The sequence below is a fragment of the Astyanax mexicanus genome, chromosome 11, assembly GCF_023375975.1.
Source record: "Astyanax mexicanus isolate ESR-SI-001 chromosome 11, AstMex3_surface, whole genome shotgun sequence".
NCBI classification, from domain to species: Eukaryota; Metazoa; Chordata; class Actinopteri; order Characiformes; family Acestrorhamphidae; genus Astyanax; species Astyanax mexicanus.
In genome coordinates this window covers 36,871,271-36,890,208 of record NC_064418.1, presented here as the reverse complement: position 1 = coordinate 36,890,208, position 18,938 = coordinate 36,871,271, and the positions used below count along the sequence as shown (strand labels likewise).

At 39.1% G+C, this 18,938-nt stretch overlaps 1 protein-coding gene across 8 annotated transcripts in view; it reads left to right on the top strand.

Annotated features, from left to right (window-relative positions):
• The window catches only part of pard3bb (par-3 family cell polarity regulator beta b), a 367,820-nt gene that overhangs the window by 179,838 nt on the left and 169,044 nt on the right, over positions 1-18,938 (top strand). For all 8 annotated transcript variants that reach the window (XM_022680248.2, XM_022680245.2, XM_022680244.2 and 5 more), the window contains 3 exons: positions 1,613-1,745; positions 10,279-10,372; positions 11,402-11,514. In XM_022680248.2, coding sequence (XP_022535969.2) covers positions 1,613-1,745; positions 10,279-10,372; positions 11,402-11,514 — 340 coding nt within the window. The remainder of the gene's footprint in view (positions 1-1,612; positions 1,746-10,278; positions 10,373-11,401; positions 11,515-18,938) is intronic.

The following is an 18,938-nucleotide window of genomic DNA, read 5'->3' as shown; positions in this document are numbered from 1 at the left end:
ACCAGGAAGCTGATTGGCTGTTTTTGATAAACTGCATTTTAAGTGTTACAAGCCCATATTTCAAACATTGATACGACTTTTCAATTATAGCATCTCTGCAGTGGTAATGTGCTTGTTTCAGTGAGTCTCTCACGTTAAAAGACATAAACAGGTCACTTAATAAGTGAATGTGATTCATGAAGTTCTGATCTAAGGGAAAAATCAAAACTGATTAATGAACCTTTGTAATGTGATCTTAGCTAAAGTAACTTAAATCTTTGTTTGAGGAGAAAACTCAAGCTGTGTTGAGTACAGCCTGTTAGAACTGGAACTGACTGGAATTGACACTGAAGACAATTGGTAGTGAAAGTTTGGTACTAATCCAAATATTTTTTAAGAAATGTCTAATTGGAGATTAACTGGAGATAATCTGTGCTATACTTAACGCCAAACACCAAGCAGTCCTGACTTTAGCAGCCTGGTTCAGTACAATTCACACAAACATATCAAGCACTGGATCACACCACTACACAAATGGTTGGGTTTAATTGAACCAACAAATTAGTTTTCATAATCGTACAATTCCAGGGGATTCCAAGAATTTGATCCTCTTCCAAGCCTATTGGCTTAAGCCAAATATTCCTTAAAGCTAAACCTCTGTACCCTTTCACTGCCACTGCTCTGCCAATCAGATGGAAGAAAACAGGATGCTCATAAATGGCAGAGAAAAGCGCCAGAGCGCCATCTCCTTCCTTTCTAAGAATGAATTGCCTACTGTGCCTCAAAGGCTTGGAAAGCAGCCCTCTTTTGTGTTGCCCAGAGACTGTCTGACACACACACACACAGACTTACACACACACACACAGACTTACACACACCATACTGAAAGCAGACGACCCACCTTCCCTGCCAATGCCAGATGCTGAGTAAACACCCCCCCTTTCTCCTCCCCCCAATTTAAATATATATGCCCCTCGTTTGCTTTCCTAATTGACCACAATTAACCAATCACAGACAGCTTTCTGTGTGCTGTCTGTCCAAATCATTAGAAGACACGTCTGATGGCTCTGTGATTTCCTCTTCATTTTCTCTTTTTTCTTTTTTGGATCTGCCAATCGTATTAACATACTTCACCATGAGCCTAGACCCCGGGGCCGGATAATGAAATGACTTTCCATATTCTCATTCTCTATCATTCTGTCTCTCTCCCCCCTGTTTCTCTTTCTCCCTTCCCCCCCTTGGAGACAGTGCCTGGAAACCAGTAGAATCTGGCCAGTATCTTCTGCTGCTGACGGCTGCACTAATCAGAAGCATTAAGAGCTTTTTCATGACCTAATCGTGCAATCTTTCTTCTCTATGCTCATTGCTTTAAGTCTTGGTGCGAGCAGATAGCAGCAGCAGCAGCAGTAACTATCTCTGCATCATCATTTTTGGAAACACTGCACAGTGTGTAGCGTCTAGTGTAGTGTGCAGTCTGTGTGCTTGGGGAATGCTATTCGGTTTTGTGTTGTTCACAGTTTGAAAGTTCCTCTGAGATTTGCTCTGTGTGTCTCTATAATTCACCAACATGATCAATACAGTGACAGTGAGTTTTTATTTTTTTTCTTCTTTTCTTTTTTGCATTCTCTTTCAGGAGTACCCAGACACACGGAGGATTCTCAATCGATCGTTTGATAGCTGTGTAGGGCAGGTCGGGCTGCTCAGCCATTCAGACAGCCTGCTGCAGCCCCCCATGGTGATGAACAGTATTTACGAGCGAGCTGCTGGTGAGTGATGTTCATTATTTAATGTCCCGCATACTGAGAGTCTTCTGACAAAGTTCATAAGTTTGTAGGTCTAAATTGCTGATTATTATTTTTATTTTGATTATTTCCTTAGTTATTAGTTATTAAATACACAGGCATGTAAAAAGCTTGTACCATGGAAGCTAAAGAAAACTGCACTGACTTGTGGGATATGTGCGTGGGACCCTCTGCTTTAAACGATGATGTTACTTCTGCTAGAGTTGCTTGGCTGTTTCATTGACTGGACAATTCTAGCCTGATGACACCATTCACAATGTTGACCGCTTACTGTCCTGTCCAGTCATTTTAAATGCATCTCAAATAGACAATTCATGATTTAACAGTTTGTCCAAACACCCTTCAGACCTAGCGATAAATCGCCTTTTCCACCATTATCCAGGCTTAAAGCAGCTCCACGCCTCCATATTTAAAACTTAAAAAGTGCACAAGAACCTTATTAAAAAACCTCTTTTTACATCCCGTAATGCTAGCTTCAGCTCAGTGTGCCAAGCGCTTAGCCGCTAACGCTAATGCTGCTGCACCTAGCCTTAGTGGAAATCTGTAAATCTAAGCTTTACTCACCCAAATAAACAGTTTTCTGAGAGAAATCTGTGTAGGTTAACATTCAGCACTAGCTTGCCTTTTTTTAAGAATTACAGTTTTGTTTACCTAGCTTAGCTTTACTTAACTTAGTAACCTCCCCACAACCACCCAGCAACCAGACCTGCTGAATTAGAAGGAAGACATGGTGACACCTTTGTCCCTTACTAGTGTCACTTATTGCGCCTTATAGTGTGAAAAATACTGTTTATCCCTAAATGTAGTATTTTTATACATTTTTTTCTCCTCTCCCCTTATTTACCAACCATTCATCATGAAGTTTACCCAACACACATGACCCTGACTCTGTCCAAGTCCCTTTGCTTTGCTTCATCTGTCAGATGTTAATGGGCGCGTCTGTATCAGTGTGTTGTTGGGAATGTTTTTTACATGTCAAGGCGAATGCAGTAACTGTGTCATACATGCATGCCTGCACTTTCTTTCACTCATGTACCTAAAAACACTCCCTCGCCACCGCTGCCGCTCTCCAGCTGCATGATCAACCCAACTGAGACGACTGAGAGCGCATTTCAGATTCTTTTCATGTTAAACATCTGTGTGTGTAGCCTGTCATGTGGACCATCCCTTCAGCTGAACATGAAAGAGGAGCTGTGCTCCACTAGGATTTAGCAGTGCTAGACAGAGGATTCAGATGGAGCTCTGTGCTACTGCATTTCCTGAGGTGTTTATATACATCACTCCACACGTTCCTGCCTCATATCTCATTTAGATTTGTAGAACCCAGTAATGAGCAACATTACGGCTGTGCAGCTTCGCCGCATCACCTTCACTTTTTTGCAGCCATAGCAGCAAATGTTTGTCTGTCTGTTATTTATTGCTGTTGATTTTCACATTTTGTAAATGTATGCTTTTTTCTAACACTCTCTATCTCTCTCTTCCTCTCTGCTTACAAGCCAGTTGGGAATAAATCAAGGTATGGCTTCCTCTTAAGAAAAGCAAAAAAAAATAAAACTTGTGCTGTGTTTACTGCCTGCTCTTGCTGTTTTTGTATGTATTTTTCTAGCTACTGACCTTGAGATCATTATGTTAATCTTCTGAATGTTATCTAGGCCATGTTAGCGCACACGCCGCAATAATGTGGGCTATTTAACATGTAGAATAACAAAGTATTTCAAATGCATAATATTCTCTTCAAGAGAATGGCGAGAGTTCTCTTTTCCTCCTGCATGTTTTAGCCATTTGGGCTAATAAAGTCTGAGTAAAGACGTTTACAGTTAGCTGCTAGAGCAGTAAAAGAAGCTAATGACTGCTTATATATTTATGCATGATGTGCTCTCATTTGGAGGAGCTTTCCTCAGGAGAGCTGTGTGTAATTACAAGCCAATATATCAGTGGGCCGGAAACCGTGGTGGGCTGTGTGGCGTGGGGAGATATGAATGCACATGAAAGTATGTCTGTTTCTGAAAGAAGAAGCCTGCTTTTAGCTCTACACTTGTGCCAGGCCTTATAGACCACTCCTTTTGACCTTTAGATACTGAGCAGATTGTGGTTTGTCTCAGTGTGAGGGCTGTTAATCGATAAAAAAAAAAATAAAACAGATTTTAATCATACAATTTGCTGTGATTAATCATATTTTTCTTTAGGTTTTGGGAGGGAGAAAAATGAACTGGGTGAAGGTTTAAAATTTGTAATAATATCTCAGTGTTTTTTAGAGGATATGTTTTTTGCACACTATAATGGGCACCAAATCATAAGGCACAACGTCTATTTTCTGGTCAACTTAATACATAACACTAGTAAGGAACAGGGGGTTCGCCATATTTTTCTTCTAATTCAGCAGGTCTTGCCGCTGGGTGGTGATGGGGGTAACTAAGTTAAGTTAAAACTGTAATTCTTAAAATATATATATATAATTTTAAGTCAAACAAGCACTGGATGTTGATCTACCCAGATCTCCTGAAAACTAGCTATTTGGGTGAGTAAAGCAATTCCATTTATTGACAGTAAGCTTAGATTTCCAGATTTTCACGAAGGCTGGGTGCAACAGCATTAGCATTAGTGAATAACTGCTAGTGCTAGCCACAATTAGTGCTAGTAAACACCACCCGACAGCGCTACACTGAAGAACCCTGAGTATTCCGGTAAGCCTGGGCGAGATTAGCTAGCGGTTCTCCCACGTAGCTTGTTTAAACTGGTAAACGTGCAAGCTACAGTCCGATATACTCACCTCTGAACGGTGAAAGAGCTAGTGCTTAGTGCGGTTAGCGGCTAATGCTACTCCAGCAGTGCTAGCCGGAGTTAGCAGCAGACTACAGTCTGACATACTCTCCACTGAATGGCTTAAGAGCTAGCTTATACTGCTCCAGCCTTGGTGCACTTGGAGAACTACACTGAAACTCCTCTCATAACTTAGTTATGAGATTTAATCCATATTTGCAAATAAACATTCTGAGCTCAAAGCACAAAATAAGACTGAATAATATTTCACTGGGCTCTGAAAATGACTAAATTACATGAGGAAGTGTGAACCAACCCTGATAAAATGAATAATTTGTGTTTAAAAAAAAATATATAAAATGTATTAAAGTTTCCAGATTAATTGTGCGTGTTAACTCATTACTGATGACAGCACTACTCACTCAGGACACATTGTGATACTGAATTTAAATTGTGTTAGATAGTTAGATACTTTATTGATCCCGAAGGAAATTTAAGATTCAGGTTTTTTTTTTATCACTTCCTCGCATGTCCATGCAAATTGATCAAATGCTTTTTGTATCATCCACTGGGAGCTCCATACTGAGTAAATGAATAAACCCACAAGCAGAAAGTTTCTCCATCCTCCATTAATCTGCTTTGATCATGATTAATAAGCTGCACGGTGTACGACAGAGTTTAAATGATCCTTAATGTGCTGCGTGTTGGGGAAAATGGGTTATGTATTTATGTACAGACGTAGAGAGTGCAGAAGACCTGACCTGTGCGGTCTCTACAGTAGTAGAATTATGCGCACGTCTCTGGAGGAAACAGTTTTATGTTTGCGGGATGTTTTCGATAAGAGGCTGGGTTGCTGCGCTCTGGCTGAGGGAAAGGTTTGGTAGCAGTGGTTTAGGATTAATAACCCTTCTTCAGCTCAGAGAGCCATTGATCCATCATCTTCAGATGAAACGTCTTATTTCGCTCCTGCTATTCCACACTTTAGCTGATAAATAACTCGGCCCATGTGAATGTGTGTGTGTGTGGTCGCATGTGTTTGGAATACACAGCAGTAGTTTGAGGAGCCACTTTGTTTCACTCACTTGAACATCGGTTCATCTTTAGTGGAAGTTTAGTGTGTGTGTGTTTAGTGTGTGTGTGTGTACGTGTGTGGATGATGAATCACCATCACCCTCTGCCACACAAACAGATGAGATATGTACTAATACTAATAAACAGTCATCGCCGTGCAGGATCATGAGTAATGATGACTGGTTTGCTTATGCGGAGCCTGCTGATCTGTTCGTTTGTCAGGCACGCTTTCCAACCCCACTGTGCCAAAACAGCCTCTCCATCACGCCGGCGGAGAGAAGCCTGCTTTCCCTGCCTCACACTCCACACACTCCTCTCGCTCCACACATCTCCACTCAGCACATGCTGCCACTCTTAATTCGCACATTTGCTGCACGGTTTATTCCTACTTCTTCCTCAGAGTTTAAAGAGCCCATCAGTGCTAAAGTCGACTTTGCGATGCAGTGGTTCTGGATTAGGCATTAGGCCAGTCTAAGCTTTTTTAAGAGAGATCTCCTTCACTCCAGGCATATTTTAATAGCCTGAATATTGGCTGTATTTTCCTCTATTATTTCTGGTGTGTTTTTTTTTATTTTTATTTTTTACAGATGAGCTAGAGGCTACGTAAACTGATATAATCTGAAGCAGGGAGGTGCATTTTTACAAAAACAAAGCAGTATAAATGTCTGTGGAGTGTTTTACATTTAAAGCTCTATTATCTACAATGTCACAAAGAGAAATAAAATAAATAAATAAATGAAAAGCCATCGGCTCTTCACTATAAATGCACACTGTAAAACACTGGGGTGATTTTATTGACTCATTTTTTTTAAAGGAGCTTATTCAAACTGAAACAATCTGTATTAAACACAACAAGAAGTGGTAATACTGCTCTGCCAGTGCTCAGATTGGATATATAGATAGTTAAATAATAAAAAAATTGCCTGCTATCATGTCTTGGGTTGTCTCAACCTCAGGGCATTTTCACACTTAAAAAAAAGAACAGCCCAAAATTCAAATCAAGGTTCATATGTTTGTTACACTGTATTTATACCTACAACAGGTGTTGGACAGTGAAGCTGAAACACATGTCATTTCAGTGTGGGAGCTTTCATGGCTATACTGGTGGCCGATCTTCATTAATTGCACATTGCACCAGTAAGAGCAGAGTGTGAAGGTTCAATTAGCAGGGTAAGAGCACAGTTTTGCTCAAAATATTGCAATGCACACAACATTATGTGTGACATACCAGAGTTCAAAAGAGGACAATTTGTTGGGGCACGTCTTGCTGGCGCATCTGTGACCAAGACAGCAAGTCTTTGTGATGCATCAAGAGCCACGGTATCCAGGGTAATGTCAGCACACCACCAAGAAGGACGATCCACATCCAACAGGATTAACTGTGGACGCAAGAGCAAGCAGTCTAAAAGGGATGTTTGGGTGTTTACCCGGATTGTATCCAAAAAACATAAAACCACGGCTGCCCAAATCACGGCAGAATTCAATGTGCACCTCAACTCTCCTGTTTCCACCAGAACTGTCCGTCGGGCCAATAAATTATTGTGGTCTAAAACCAGGTGTTTCAGTTTCATTGTCCGACCCCTGTATTTTCTGTTCTGTTAAAATACGACGGGTGACGATAACTTGCCTAAATTTCCTGTAGTTGGAATAAACCAAACCATTGCTCACTTGATCCAGACTCAGACTGACTCTTTGCTTGGAACACATATTGGTCCAGTGGTGCCTTCCACAACGGCTTATTTGGTTTGGTTTGGTTTGTACCAAATAAAGATAGGTGTGAAAGCTCCCTCGTATGCTGGACTGCAGTGTATTCAAACCTTGGCCGTATTATCAGTACTTCTAACTATCACTTCCTCTCTCATCATTGGCTATCTGGACATCCATGAACACATACCTTATCATTTTGATGAAAAACACACTGTTGTATGCATTGTCCCATTTTTGCACATCATTCAGCACATCAGAGTCTTGTGTAAAACTTCTGGTGGACTTACTATTCAGCTTCCTTGAAAATATATTAATATGTCCCCTTAAACCACACTTTTCTGTCATAGTAGGCAGTTTTTGACCATGTTTATTGACAAAACCAGCCATATTCTTTGACACTAGTCTTGCTTCAGCAGCCTTTCAAATGTCTGTACATTTAGTAGTTTTTTTATAAACACATAGAAGTGCTATAACTGTTGGACTCTTGAGCAAGACCCTTAACCTTTAATGCACTCTAGATGCCACATTAATGGCAAATGCTGTGTGTTCACTCACTAGTGGATGGAGTAAAGACAAAGACCACTGTTAATCTGTGTTCCTTTAAAAATAATACTTTTGGTTGTTGTGTCTTTGGATTGATTTTTGCTCACATCAACCACAGACTTTGGGAAAGCTGTCTCACACACATTTTACATTTTCAGCAGAGTGGAGATAAGCAGATATTTAGAGTGGAGTTACTGTTTAAAAAATAAAGGCTGTGTGTGCTACTCATAGAAGGTTTTCTTTAGCACGTAGGCATTACTTTAAAAAAAACATTTGTTGTCTTATTTGTCTCATTGAACTGCACACAAAGAGACCCAGCGGTGGGTTAAGTTCTGCACTGTTGATTTTTAAGAGCATTAATCACCCTTTTGAAATGTCTAGCTAGCTCTGTGCGCTCTCTCAGTCTCAAATGGTTGTGAATCTCTCTCAGATCATGCTGTGATCATGAGTGAAATAGAGCTGCATCCGTAGGCTCCCGCTCAGTGAACAGATTTCGCTCACTGGTGTGTCTTTGTTTAGGCTGATAGAGATGAGGGCCAGGAGATGTATGGCCTCCCGGGTGCTAGGTAGAATGTAGCAGTTGGTGATAATCAGTTTAGGCAAATGCTGCTCAAGCTGAGTACACAGTGTCTTTGTGTTGCTCTCTTAGCTGCTTTACTGACTGTCGTTTCCCCCACTGGTAAAGAAGGAGTTTGGCAATAGCTCTAATTTATTTTTTTAGTTCCAATTACATTTTCTCCCAATTTAGCTGGGCCAATTGTCCCACCCATTCAGCTGCTACTCAGCTGCATATCCCCCCATCACTAGTGATGCCACAACTTAAGGAGGGTGAAGAGTAGCACATGCCTCCTCCAACACATGTGAAGTCAGCAAGCGCTTCTTTTTCGAACTGCTGCTGATATAGCATTGCCGAGTAGCATCACAGTGCACTCTGAGGAAAGTGCAGTGACTCGATTCCAATACATTAGCTCACAGATGCCTTGTTTTGATCGTCATCACCTTTTGGAGTGATGTGGGAAAGAGTGCCATCTACCCACCCAGAAATAACAGGGCTCTGTCAGTTGTGCTCTCTTAGGGCTCCGGCAACTGATGGCAAGCTGCATGATCGGGATTCGAACGAGCGATCATACTACGATCATACTGGACCATAGCTGATCCACTTGGCGCCCACAATAGCTTTAAATTACAGGTTCTTTCTCTTCATCTCAAACAATATTCTAAGTATTGTACTTTAGAGAAGAGGCAAGTCGTTTACTGAACCACATCCAGTTTCATCATGTAAAACTTTTTATTTATATAACCAAAAGCAAAGCATGCTTCCTAATTGCACTAAACTGCACTGGATTATGTTGTTTAAGGTAAAATAAAGGCCCAATCCTATTTCACCTCTTTTCGTTACCCCTCTGTTTTGTGTGTGCATGCCTAGAGGTAGGGTGTCCCGATTCTTGTTAGGCTGGAGGGGTAGGGGGAGTGTTAGGGCTGCATGACATTTTAAAATGAGATTTTTCAGAGGTACACTCCAAACAGAGGACTATGTGAAACGCTGGCAAGATGGTGGCACAAGTATTTTCTTTGTTTTTAGTTATGCTCACAGATTTTGCCGTTGTTTAATTTGTAGTCTCAAAGTTTTATGACTGTTTTCTCCATAACAAGCATCACAAATCATGTAAATGTATCATTCCACCTTATATGATGCAACATACAACAGGTGCAGCACCGTTTCTGGCCAGCAGGGTTGCCTACAAGTTCTTGAAGGGTTGTCCCAAATTTTGGGAGAAGGATTTCAAGAGTTATGGATACAAATTTTAAATGGGATTGGAGCAAAAGAGAGTCATGGTTCTCTTTTAATCACAATTTCTTCAGTTTCTTCAGCATAGTTTGCACAAAAGTGTACTGAGTTGAGTATCTTCTCTCTTCAGAAACCACACCATTTCCACAAACACCATTCATGCAAAGTTACTAAATGAGGATCCTGGAATATAAATGTACCCTGCTTTTTTAAAACAAATGTATCTGTGTTTGTGTAACTGTTACTCTACATCCCCCCCTTACTTCAGTAAGCCTAGCATGTTTTATTTTTTTTTAATACACGTGCACACGAGCACACAGTCCCATTTTTACCATTGTAACTAAGCTTAGCGAGACGAGTCATCTGCAGCACTGCTCCCATTAACCTAACAGTGCACGATCATTAAAACGTGAGTGGCGATTGCAGTGTTTCTGAGCTGATAATAGGCTCCATCTCTGCGACTATCTCTCTCTGGACAGCGGCCACACTGTCACCTTTAGCCGCACTCTCTCTCTGACCCCGGCAGCCCTCGCTTAAATTAGGCTGCATAATGTTCCTCACACAGCTCACCACACGCCTTTAATGATGGCCTTTCTCCCTCTCTCCTCTTCTCCCGTTCTTTAACAGTTCCAAATGGGGGTTATGGTGAAGATGAGGCTCTGAGTCCCTACAGGCACGATGGAGGCTTGAATGGAGGCATGAACCATCACCCCCATCAGAGGTATTTTATTATTTATCTAAATAATGTAAATTCTGTTTGGATAATGGAACGTTGGCGAGAATGTTTGGAAATGAACATCTTTGTACTACTGGAAGCACATTTGTTTTTTGTTTTGTTTTTTTGTCTGTATTTTATTTTTACTGTGTCAGTGATTGTGGAAGATACTGCATATTGGTTTGAAAATCGACAATATCCTCTCAGTAGACACCACTTTACATTTATTTACATTTATATTTTACATAGTCCTTTCTGTTGAAAGTCTTAAATAAATTAATTATTTATCATCAGTATCAGTAATTTTCGCACTGTAAGGCACACCAGGCTATGTTAATGAAAGGTAACCAAGTTAAGGAAACCTAAACTAAGTAAACAAAACTAATTCTTAAAAAAAAAAAAAAACTTTTTTTGACAAATGAGCACTGGATGTTAATCTACACTGATTTCTCTTTTGAAAACTGTTTATTTTGGAGAGTAATGCACTACCGTTTATTTTACAGTAAGCTTAGATTTCCAGATTTCCACTATGGCTGGGTGCAGCAGCATTAGCATTAGTGGCAAAGTTAGCGGGTAAATGTCTCCTGACAGGGCTATACTTCTCCTTACTGCTCTTTACAACCTGACTTTTAGAATTTTTGAGAAAATTAAAGCATTTTAAGGGCGTCCTATAGTGCGAAAAATATATTTAAGCTATTAAAGCGTTTATCATGTCATTTTTACACGTATGGAATCTCTTTTTCTCAACAAGATAACTGCACAACTTATGTGACACACACATTAAAACAGGTTCCATACTGATATTTTTTGTATTATTTCTTTCTCTTCTGTTAGTTATCATAGTGTGTTTGAAGACTGGAAGATTAGTGTATGATTTGCATTTTTTTAATAAAATAAATCAGTAATATTAAAACTTCTGAAATGACTAATATTTAAAAGAATTACTTTCTGTCTTTGTATACATGTGCAAGGCTTTAGAGAATCATTGTTTAACACAGTGTTTTATGTTCATGTGTTTTTCCGTGTTTGAGTCAGTTTGGAGTGGGACTCGGGCTCACGCTCTCCTGAAAGCCCTCTGACTGCTGGAAGTCCACAGGGTTCTATTATTGAACATAATCATGTCAAGTCTTCCAAGAGCATGGACCTAGGTAAGACACCTCCCCTCTGACCCAAAACCTACATCTATACTATTGATTTGCTGTGTGAGTGAGAGCAGTAGGAGATACATGGGCATATGTAAATACAGTTTTGTGCATGAAAAGAAAAGAGAGAGAGCTTAAATTTATTTAAATATCAGTCCGATTGACCATGTTGTTATTCACAGCAGATGTTTGAGAGGATGAAATAATCTGTGTGAGTAAGTAAAGGGACAGGGCAGAATGTGTGACTGCACATGTGGTAGTGTGTTTTTGAAGGGGACAGCATATAAATACATGCAGTGTGGAAAATATTAACAAAAATAATAGCCAAAATTTTGTATCGAAGTGTTATTTTTAGATTTCAGATTTTCATTTTAATTAATTAATTTATTTGCGTAAATAATGCTTTGAATAGGTTTTTGGATTATGTTATTTTCAAGAGTACAAAGTATAATAAAAATAAGTTGTAATTACAGGATGTGACTTAATATTAAATGATGGCTTTTAGTACTGTAGGATTGGTCCCACATAATGCATTTGATTGATTGTGAAAACTGATTAAAAAATATATTTTTTTATTCGATTTTTTTTCAAACTTGTTTTATAAAAACAGTAAGCTTGTCTTTATTGTTTAGATTGTATTTTATTACACATATTAATCCACATATGGAACAGCACAACATTTATATAAATTGTTTAATTGTGCAGAACAGAAACATAGAACCAATAAATAGGTAAACCTGTCAATTCTTTCTCTTAAAAAAACTAGTAGCCATTATTTATTCTATATATTTTTTGCCTTATGCAGCATTAATAATTATTTTGCACAGTTTTATTGCTTAATATTATTACAGTATTTTAAAACAAAATAAAATAATAAATAATAATAATTTAAAAATACTAAAATGTGTAATATATTTGGTTGTTGAGACTTTCTTTTAAATAATGTTTTTTTTTTCTTTTTTTTTTAAGTAGGTGATATAAACATTTGAAATCTGCATGCAATCACATATGTCCCTTTCATATAATAAACATATTGATTAAAACAAGTGGCAGAATGCACTCAAAATACATCTTCTTACAGGAGATCTTACATTAGTAGATCTTTACTCTACATTTCATCGTCACGCCAGTGTCATATCTGCATGGAACCAAACACAGACACACACACACCTCTGTGACTGAAAGCTCTCCAGAGAGAATAGGAATGCAGACACACTCAGACTATTCTAGTAATCTCTTTCTGATATGAAATGGTTTCTGACTGGTCTAAGTGCATGTTAGGAAACAGATCAATGCTCATCCTCTCCGTAATGCAATTAATCTGTGTTCCACGTTCAAATTCGGGCCCCGAAATCTAATAACGGTCCCTCTTTCCTAGATGCATCACATGCGAACGCAAACCAAATCTGTGTCACATGATGGCGTTTTAACAAACACTTGCGAATGTATTACGGCCCTTTATTTAATAGAGGGCTGATGGGGCGGCTCTCTGGTGACCGCGGTGACCGCCGCGACACAATGGGCAGCGGAATCAGTCCCGCATTCCAATTTCATCCCGTGTAAAAACCGAATGTAATTTGATTCCGTGTGCGGGTATGAAATTGGATGTCTTCGATATGAGCACTACGGTATTAATAATACATAACCTGTAAAAAAAAAATTAAAAAGGAGTTTAAAAAGTCCCCATAGTTCATGAATAATAGAATATTTGAATTGTGTTTTAATTGAATTTTTTGGCAGCATGCTCGTATTCACTTTGGCATGGGCACTTTTAAAAGAAATGGGTGAGCCGTGCCCCAGGCCTTCTCTCTGGGGGGGGCATCCCTGCAGGCATGCATACCATTACAGTGGGTATAAACCTGTAGAGGATATTTAAGCTTACTATCGGGCTAATGGCTTTGTTCTCTTTACTGTGTGTGTGGGACTGTTTGTGCTTTGGAAACGTTTTTGTAGAAGTGTGCAGAAACAAAGAGTGCCAAGTCTGCCTTGGCCCACATTCGTGAAAGCATTGTAGCGCTAACTGTACAGACCTTCAAAGTGATGCTTATTTTACCATCCTACTGTGATCCTAATACTGATGAGATAAACAGCCTTTGTTTATTGGAGCTGTTTTGTGACATGATGCCATGTAAACAATTTGCTTAACTACTCACTGCATTTCCTGTTGAGTTTAACCGGCGGTGAGTGGTGTAGTGGATAACTCTTTGGTCTTTGTGGATTAAAACCCTGATATGGCACCAAGGATAACCAACCAACAGACTGTGTATAGCTCTGTGGAGGCAGCCCTCAGGGGCGGGGTTATTTAAATGAGTAGGCTGTCTCTTCACAGTCTTTCTCCCTCCTCTGGTCTCTACTGCGCAGACTCGGGTTTCAGGATCGCCAACATGGCGGAAGATTTTGGCTTCATTTTCAATAAATGAATGGGTACAGCGACACAGCGTCCATCTTTTTTACAGTCTCTGGTGTAAGCAATATCTAAAAAAAATTCTGACTTCTGCTGTCCAGATTTTAAATGAATTATATATATTGAAAGAAAAACAGGTAAATGCAGGTCAAAATCTTTTAAAATTAAATGTTTTGATTATGAAATCACTGTATGAAATTTGACCCCGAACAGCAAACAGTCTGATTCCGTCAGGTTTGATCACTGTTTCCCAGCTTTAGTCAGCACTAGGTTTGCCTGCTGCAACTTGAAAAGCAAAGCTGCAGTGAACTGTCCCTAAAGGCCACTAGAAAAAGCTTTTGATTACTGGGAGGCTGGAGGGAGGACGTAAAGTTGGCATTTTGACTTTTTGGCATTGCTGTTTTGTGAGTATCTCTAGAGCCTTAGCAAAGAGGATATCAGTGACAGTTTGGTGCCACCCTGCCTCCCTCTGGACAGAGCGAGGGGCAGGACGGAGTAATGAGACCAAGAGATGAGATTAGAGAGGTGCTCCAGGTGTAGATATGTGTAGAAAGATGGAGAGCGAGGGAGAGGGCGAGAGAGAGAGATATATGGAGTAAAGAATAAAGAGGATAAGAGAGAGGGTTAGAGAACCCACCAGCCATTGCCTTGGAGGGAGGAAAAGCAGAGCGAAACAGAAATGAAATGTCTCCTCCTGCGAGTCATTTTCTGTGTGGATTTGATGGGTAAGATGGCTCTAAAATTGAATGTGCACCATGGAAATTGAACACTGCAGCACATTTTCAGATATTAGCTAAGGATGACCCTATTAGCTCTCTTTTTTTTCCATTCTGCACAGAGTGAGAAATATTTCACTCTGCTAAAACACTGGATGCAGCAGAATTTCAATTACACTTCATTAGTTTTTCACATTTGGTTCTTGCAGTGTGATGTTCCAGTAGGAGCACATTGGCACAGTGCAAACTGATTGGGTTTCATTACTCACACTTTCTCTTATTCACCTCCCCTGTTTAAGAGGAATATGGCGAGGAATGATTAGTAATCGTCTTCAGCTCATTTTAAGCCGTATTGGGAATGATTTCTGCTTAAAATCAGTGCCTCTGAATGCATGTAGTGGCACTGCCTAGAACATATTACCAAATTTTAATTGCAATAAAATAAATGTCATATCTATTTTAATACATTGTTTTAAAAAAATGTCTCTGCTCTTTGGGAAAGATGTTACTTTAGATGCTAAAACATTGATGCGAGAATTAGATAGATCCCAGCTGTTAGACCAGTGTTTCTCACTGCTGGTCATGGAGGCACACTGCCCTGCACATTTTAGTGCTTTCACTGCTCTCAACACACCTTCTTCTACCTTATTCTAGTAATCACCTTAATAAGTAAGAGTAGGGAGAGGGGTGTCGCCATGTTTTCCTTCTAAATTCAGCACGTCTCGCCACTGGGGGTCGAGACCTGTAAAGTTAAGCTAAGTTAAGTAAACAAAACTGTAATAAAAAATTTAACAAATAACGTATTAAGACACGTAAATCGAGTGCTGGATATTAATCTACACAAATTTCTCTACTGAAAACTGTTTATTTGTGTAAGTATAGCGCTTCCATTTATTTACAGTGAGCTTAGATTTACAGATTTCCACTAAAGCTGGAGCATTAGCATTAGCCGCTAACCACTAATGGCACTGACAGAGCTACACTGAAAAACCCTGAGTGTTCCAGTAAGCCAGGGCGATATTAACTAGCGGTTTGTCCCACTTAGCTTGTTTTAATATGGTAAATGTGCAGTCTGATAATACTCGCCTTTGACCAGCGAAAGAACTAGCACTGTGATTAGCACCTAATGCTAATGCATCTCCAACATTACTATCTGGGGTTAGGAGCAAACTACAGGCCAGTAATACTTACCTCTGAAAAGCCAAAGAGCTAGCGCTCAGTACGGTTAGCGGCTAATGCCAATAATGCTGGAGAGCTAAACTGTCTTTAGTAACTCATGTATAACTCTGTACTTCAGCAAGTGGCTTTACTGCTCCTTACAACCTGACTGGTAACATTTATACATAAGAAGCACAGGATTAAAAGGTGCACTGACGATTGTTTGTGAAAATTAAGGGGATTGGGATTTTAAGTGCGTTCTTAAGTGCAAAAAATATGGCAATAAGTGTGCCATGAATTAGCTTCATTCACAAATTCCAAAAGATTTTTTGTCTAGTTTATTTTAAACGGATAATATATTATCATAATAAAGAGATTTATACTGTGTTTAAGTAGTTAAAGCCATATTGTCAGTCAGCAGACACAGTGGAGGTTCTTTAAAAAGCAGTAATTTATTCTAGTGTGTTATTGAGCTAATGCTGAGTAGATAAAAAGTGCACACTTATCACCTAGTTAAAGCCAGCCTCTTGAGAGAGATACTTCACTCATCCATATGAAAACTCAGTTTACACTCAGTACACTGTGCGCTTTTTTTAATTAAATAGACCTTTTGATCAGGATCTGTCCTATATGGTGGTCTTTCATGTATGTGTGGGGGTCCAAGGCCAAAGTGTGCTATTCTCCTGAGCTTTTCTTTCTCACCAGCAGGCTAAGAAGGCAAACGGTCGATGAGAGCACGCTGTTACCGGGAAGTTAATGCCTACATTATTCATTGACCTATTTTTGTATTGTTTCCACTTCTCTCAGTGGAATGTGCAGAATTAGATTTAGTAAAGCTGGAAAACACCATTACCCAGTTTCTGTTTAAGGAAAAGGCGAGCTCTAAATGGAATAACAGGAAAGCACTGTCGATAGAGGGCGGTTACTGAAGTGGATTTTTGAATACCACATGTGTATTTTGGTCATACATATGCTCAGAAGAAGAACTGGAAAAAAAAAAAAAAAAACTTATACTGTACAGGTACTTTATTTAATTTATATAACTTATGTAGAAGTAAAAAAAAAATAGAAAAATAGACAATAGAAAAATGCATGGTTATTTCCTTTGTTGAAACAATTAAATAAATATAAATATATATATATATATATATATATATATATATACACTGAACTACTTTCATACAGTTGAAACTTTGTATACATAAGCAGTAGTTACTGTTTACGCTATTACACTGGTCATTAATGTGTATTTGCAGCATTATTACAGCTATCTACATAAAAGTGGGCTGCAAAAATACACATATATTAATTAATCACCCACAATTTCATTTTTTAGTCAGTTGACTGCTTCCTCAGCTGTTCTCAGACATTGTTATAAGGGGAGTTCATTTGTAATTTGCTTTTTTTTTTTACTTATTACAAAAAAAGAAATCTTAATCTGTAGATTGTACAGTTGGTTGGAAATAAACTAAGATCTAAACTAAGATTTTGGATTTAACAGTTAATAATTATATATTTAATGAAGTTAAAAAAATAGTTTTAAAAGTATACCGTTTTGTATAAGCTTGAAATCATTGACTTTTGAATTATTTACTTTACCTGCTGCTTTGCTATCATCCACTTTAATTCTGTTTCATAAGCTCTTATATAGAGCCTTGTAGGAGACCATATGATATAAAAAAACAGTTGCAAAATAATTTGCAATGGTTTTTTGCATTATTTCGTTAAGTTTACCAACAATTGAATTAGCTATTTTATTGAATCTAGTTCTTTCCATGATTAAGCTGCTATAATTGAATCATTTTTATTATTAGACTCCCTTTTGTAACCTGATGAATATGTTTTATATATAATGTTAAAGTTGGATTCAGTTTTGCTTAAGTACATTGAAAATTATTTAGCGAAGACCAAACTGCATTACGTTTCATCTGGCTCTCCACTACACTTTACTCACTCACTTTAGGACTCATTTTAGTTTGGAAACATTTTTGGAAATGTTAGTCATGGTGCTTTCCAGTCGTGGGCTTAGTGCTGGAATTATCTGTAAGCTGATTGGCCAGAGCTCTATACAAGGTGTTGGGGGGGCGAATCCTTGGAAAACTGTTTGGAATTAAAGAGCACATTGTTTCAGACTTAAAATCTCTATAAATCTGGGATGACGTATAACGTGCTTGCCAGCAATTAGCAACAGCGCTGCTGCTGCCCTGAGTCTGCTGTAAACTCCGGCGTGGTGGGTTTATACACGTGATGAGCTGCCAGTACAGCTGAAACGAACCTTGTGTAGTTTCACACTTGTTTTGTACTGTGTGTTTTTTCATAATGCGATCATTATGAAGTGCATTATAGTGGCTAGTGAGTTGGCTCTGGTTAACAGTTAAAGCAGCACAAGGTAGGAGTTCCTTGATTTTTGATCTTTTTAAATAAGTAAAATTACAGCTTGAGACTCACTGCAGCGCTGCATTGAGGTGTAATAGGAGGAATAGTGGTGCTCTCGTGTCTGTGCCGGAGCTCCTCTGAGCTCAAACCAGACTCTGTAAGTTTTGCGAGGCAGCCGCGACCAGCGCTCGCGAGAACTGCGACCTGCTTTCCGACCTTTAGTTCTATAGGTTCTACAAGGACTACTGGTTTATTCTTTACAAACTAAACATACAGACACTCTGGCAGAAGCTGGAAAGAGACCGAATATGTCTGTGAAAGCCAGGAAACGAGTAAGAGAAACTAACCCGCCTGAAACATTAATTACACTCTGCAACTGTAGGGGGAGCCGAACAGCACAAAATCTCAATCCTACCCAGTGGAGCTTTAAAGCTATGTTAAGTTTAGCCTGGATCAGTGAAATTAGTGATGATTGAACTCACTATAGTGCTTTATTTCTGTAGAGTATGAGATGAATGCAGTTGGTCCGGTAGTGTTTATGTGACCGCTGTATTTTGCCGAGCTTTTTTTTTTTTTTAGCTTTTTTTTTGTGTGTGTGGCGAGTGGTCACATGAGCGGCGCACCCCAGAGAGCCTGGCACTTAGTCTGTTTCAGTCCTCTGCTGGGGAAAATTGACCTCATGAAAAATGAAAAGGATTATTTAAAAGCGATTGCAGTGTAATGAAAACCTATTATTGCTGCCGTCCCTTGCCACTGCGAGCTTGCTGGCAGCTGCT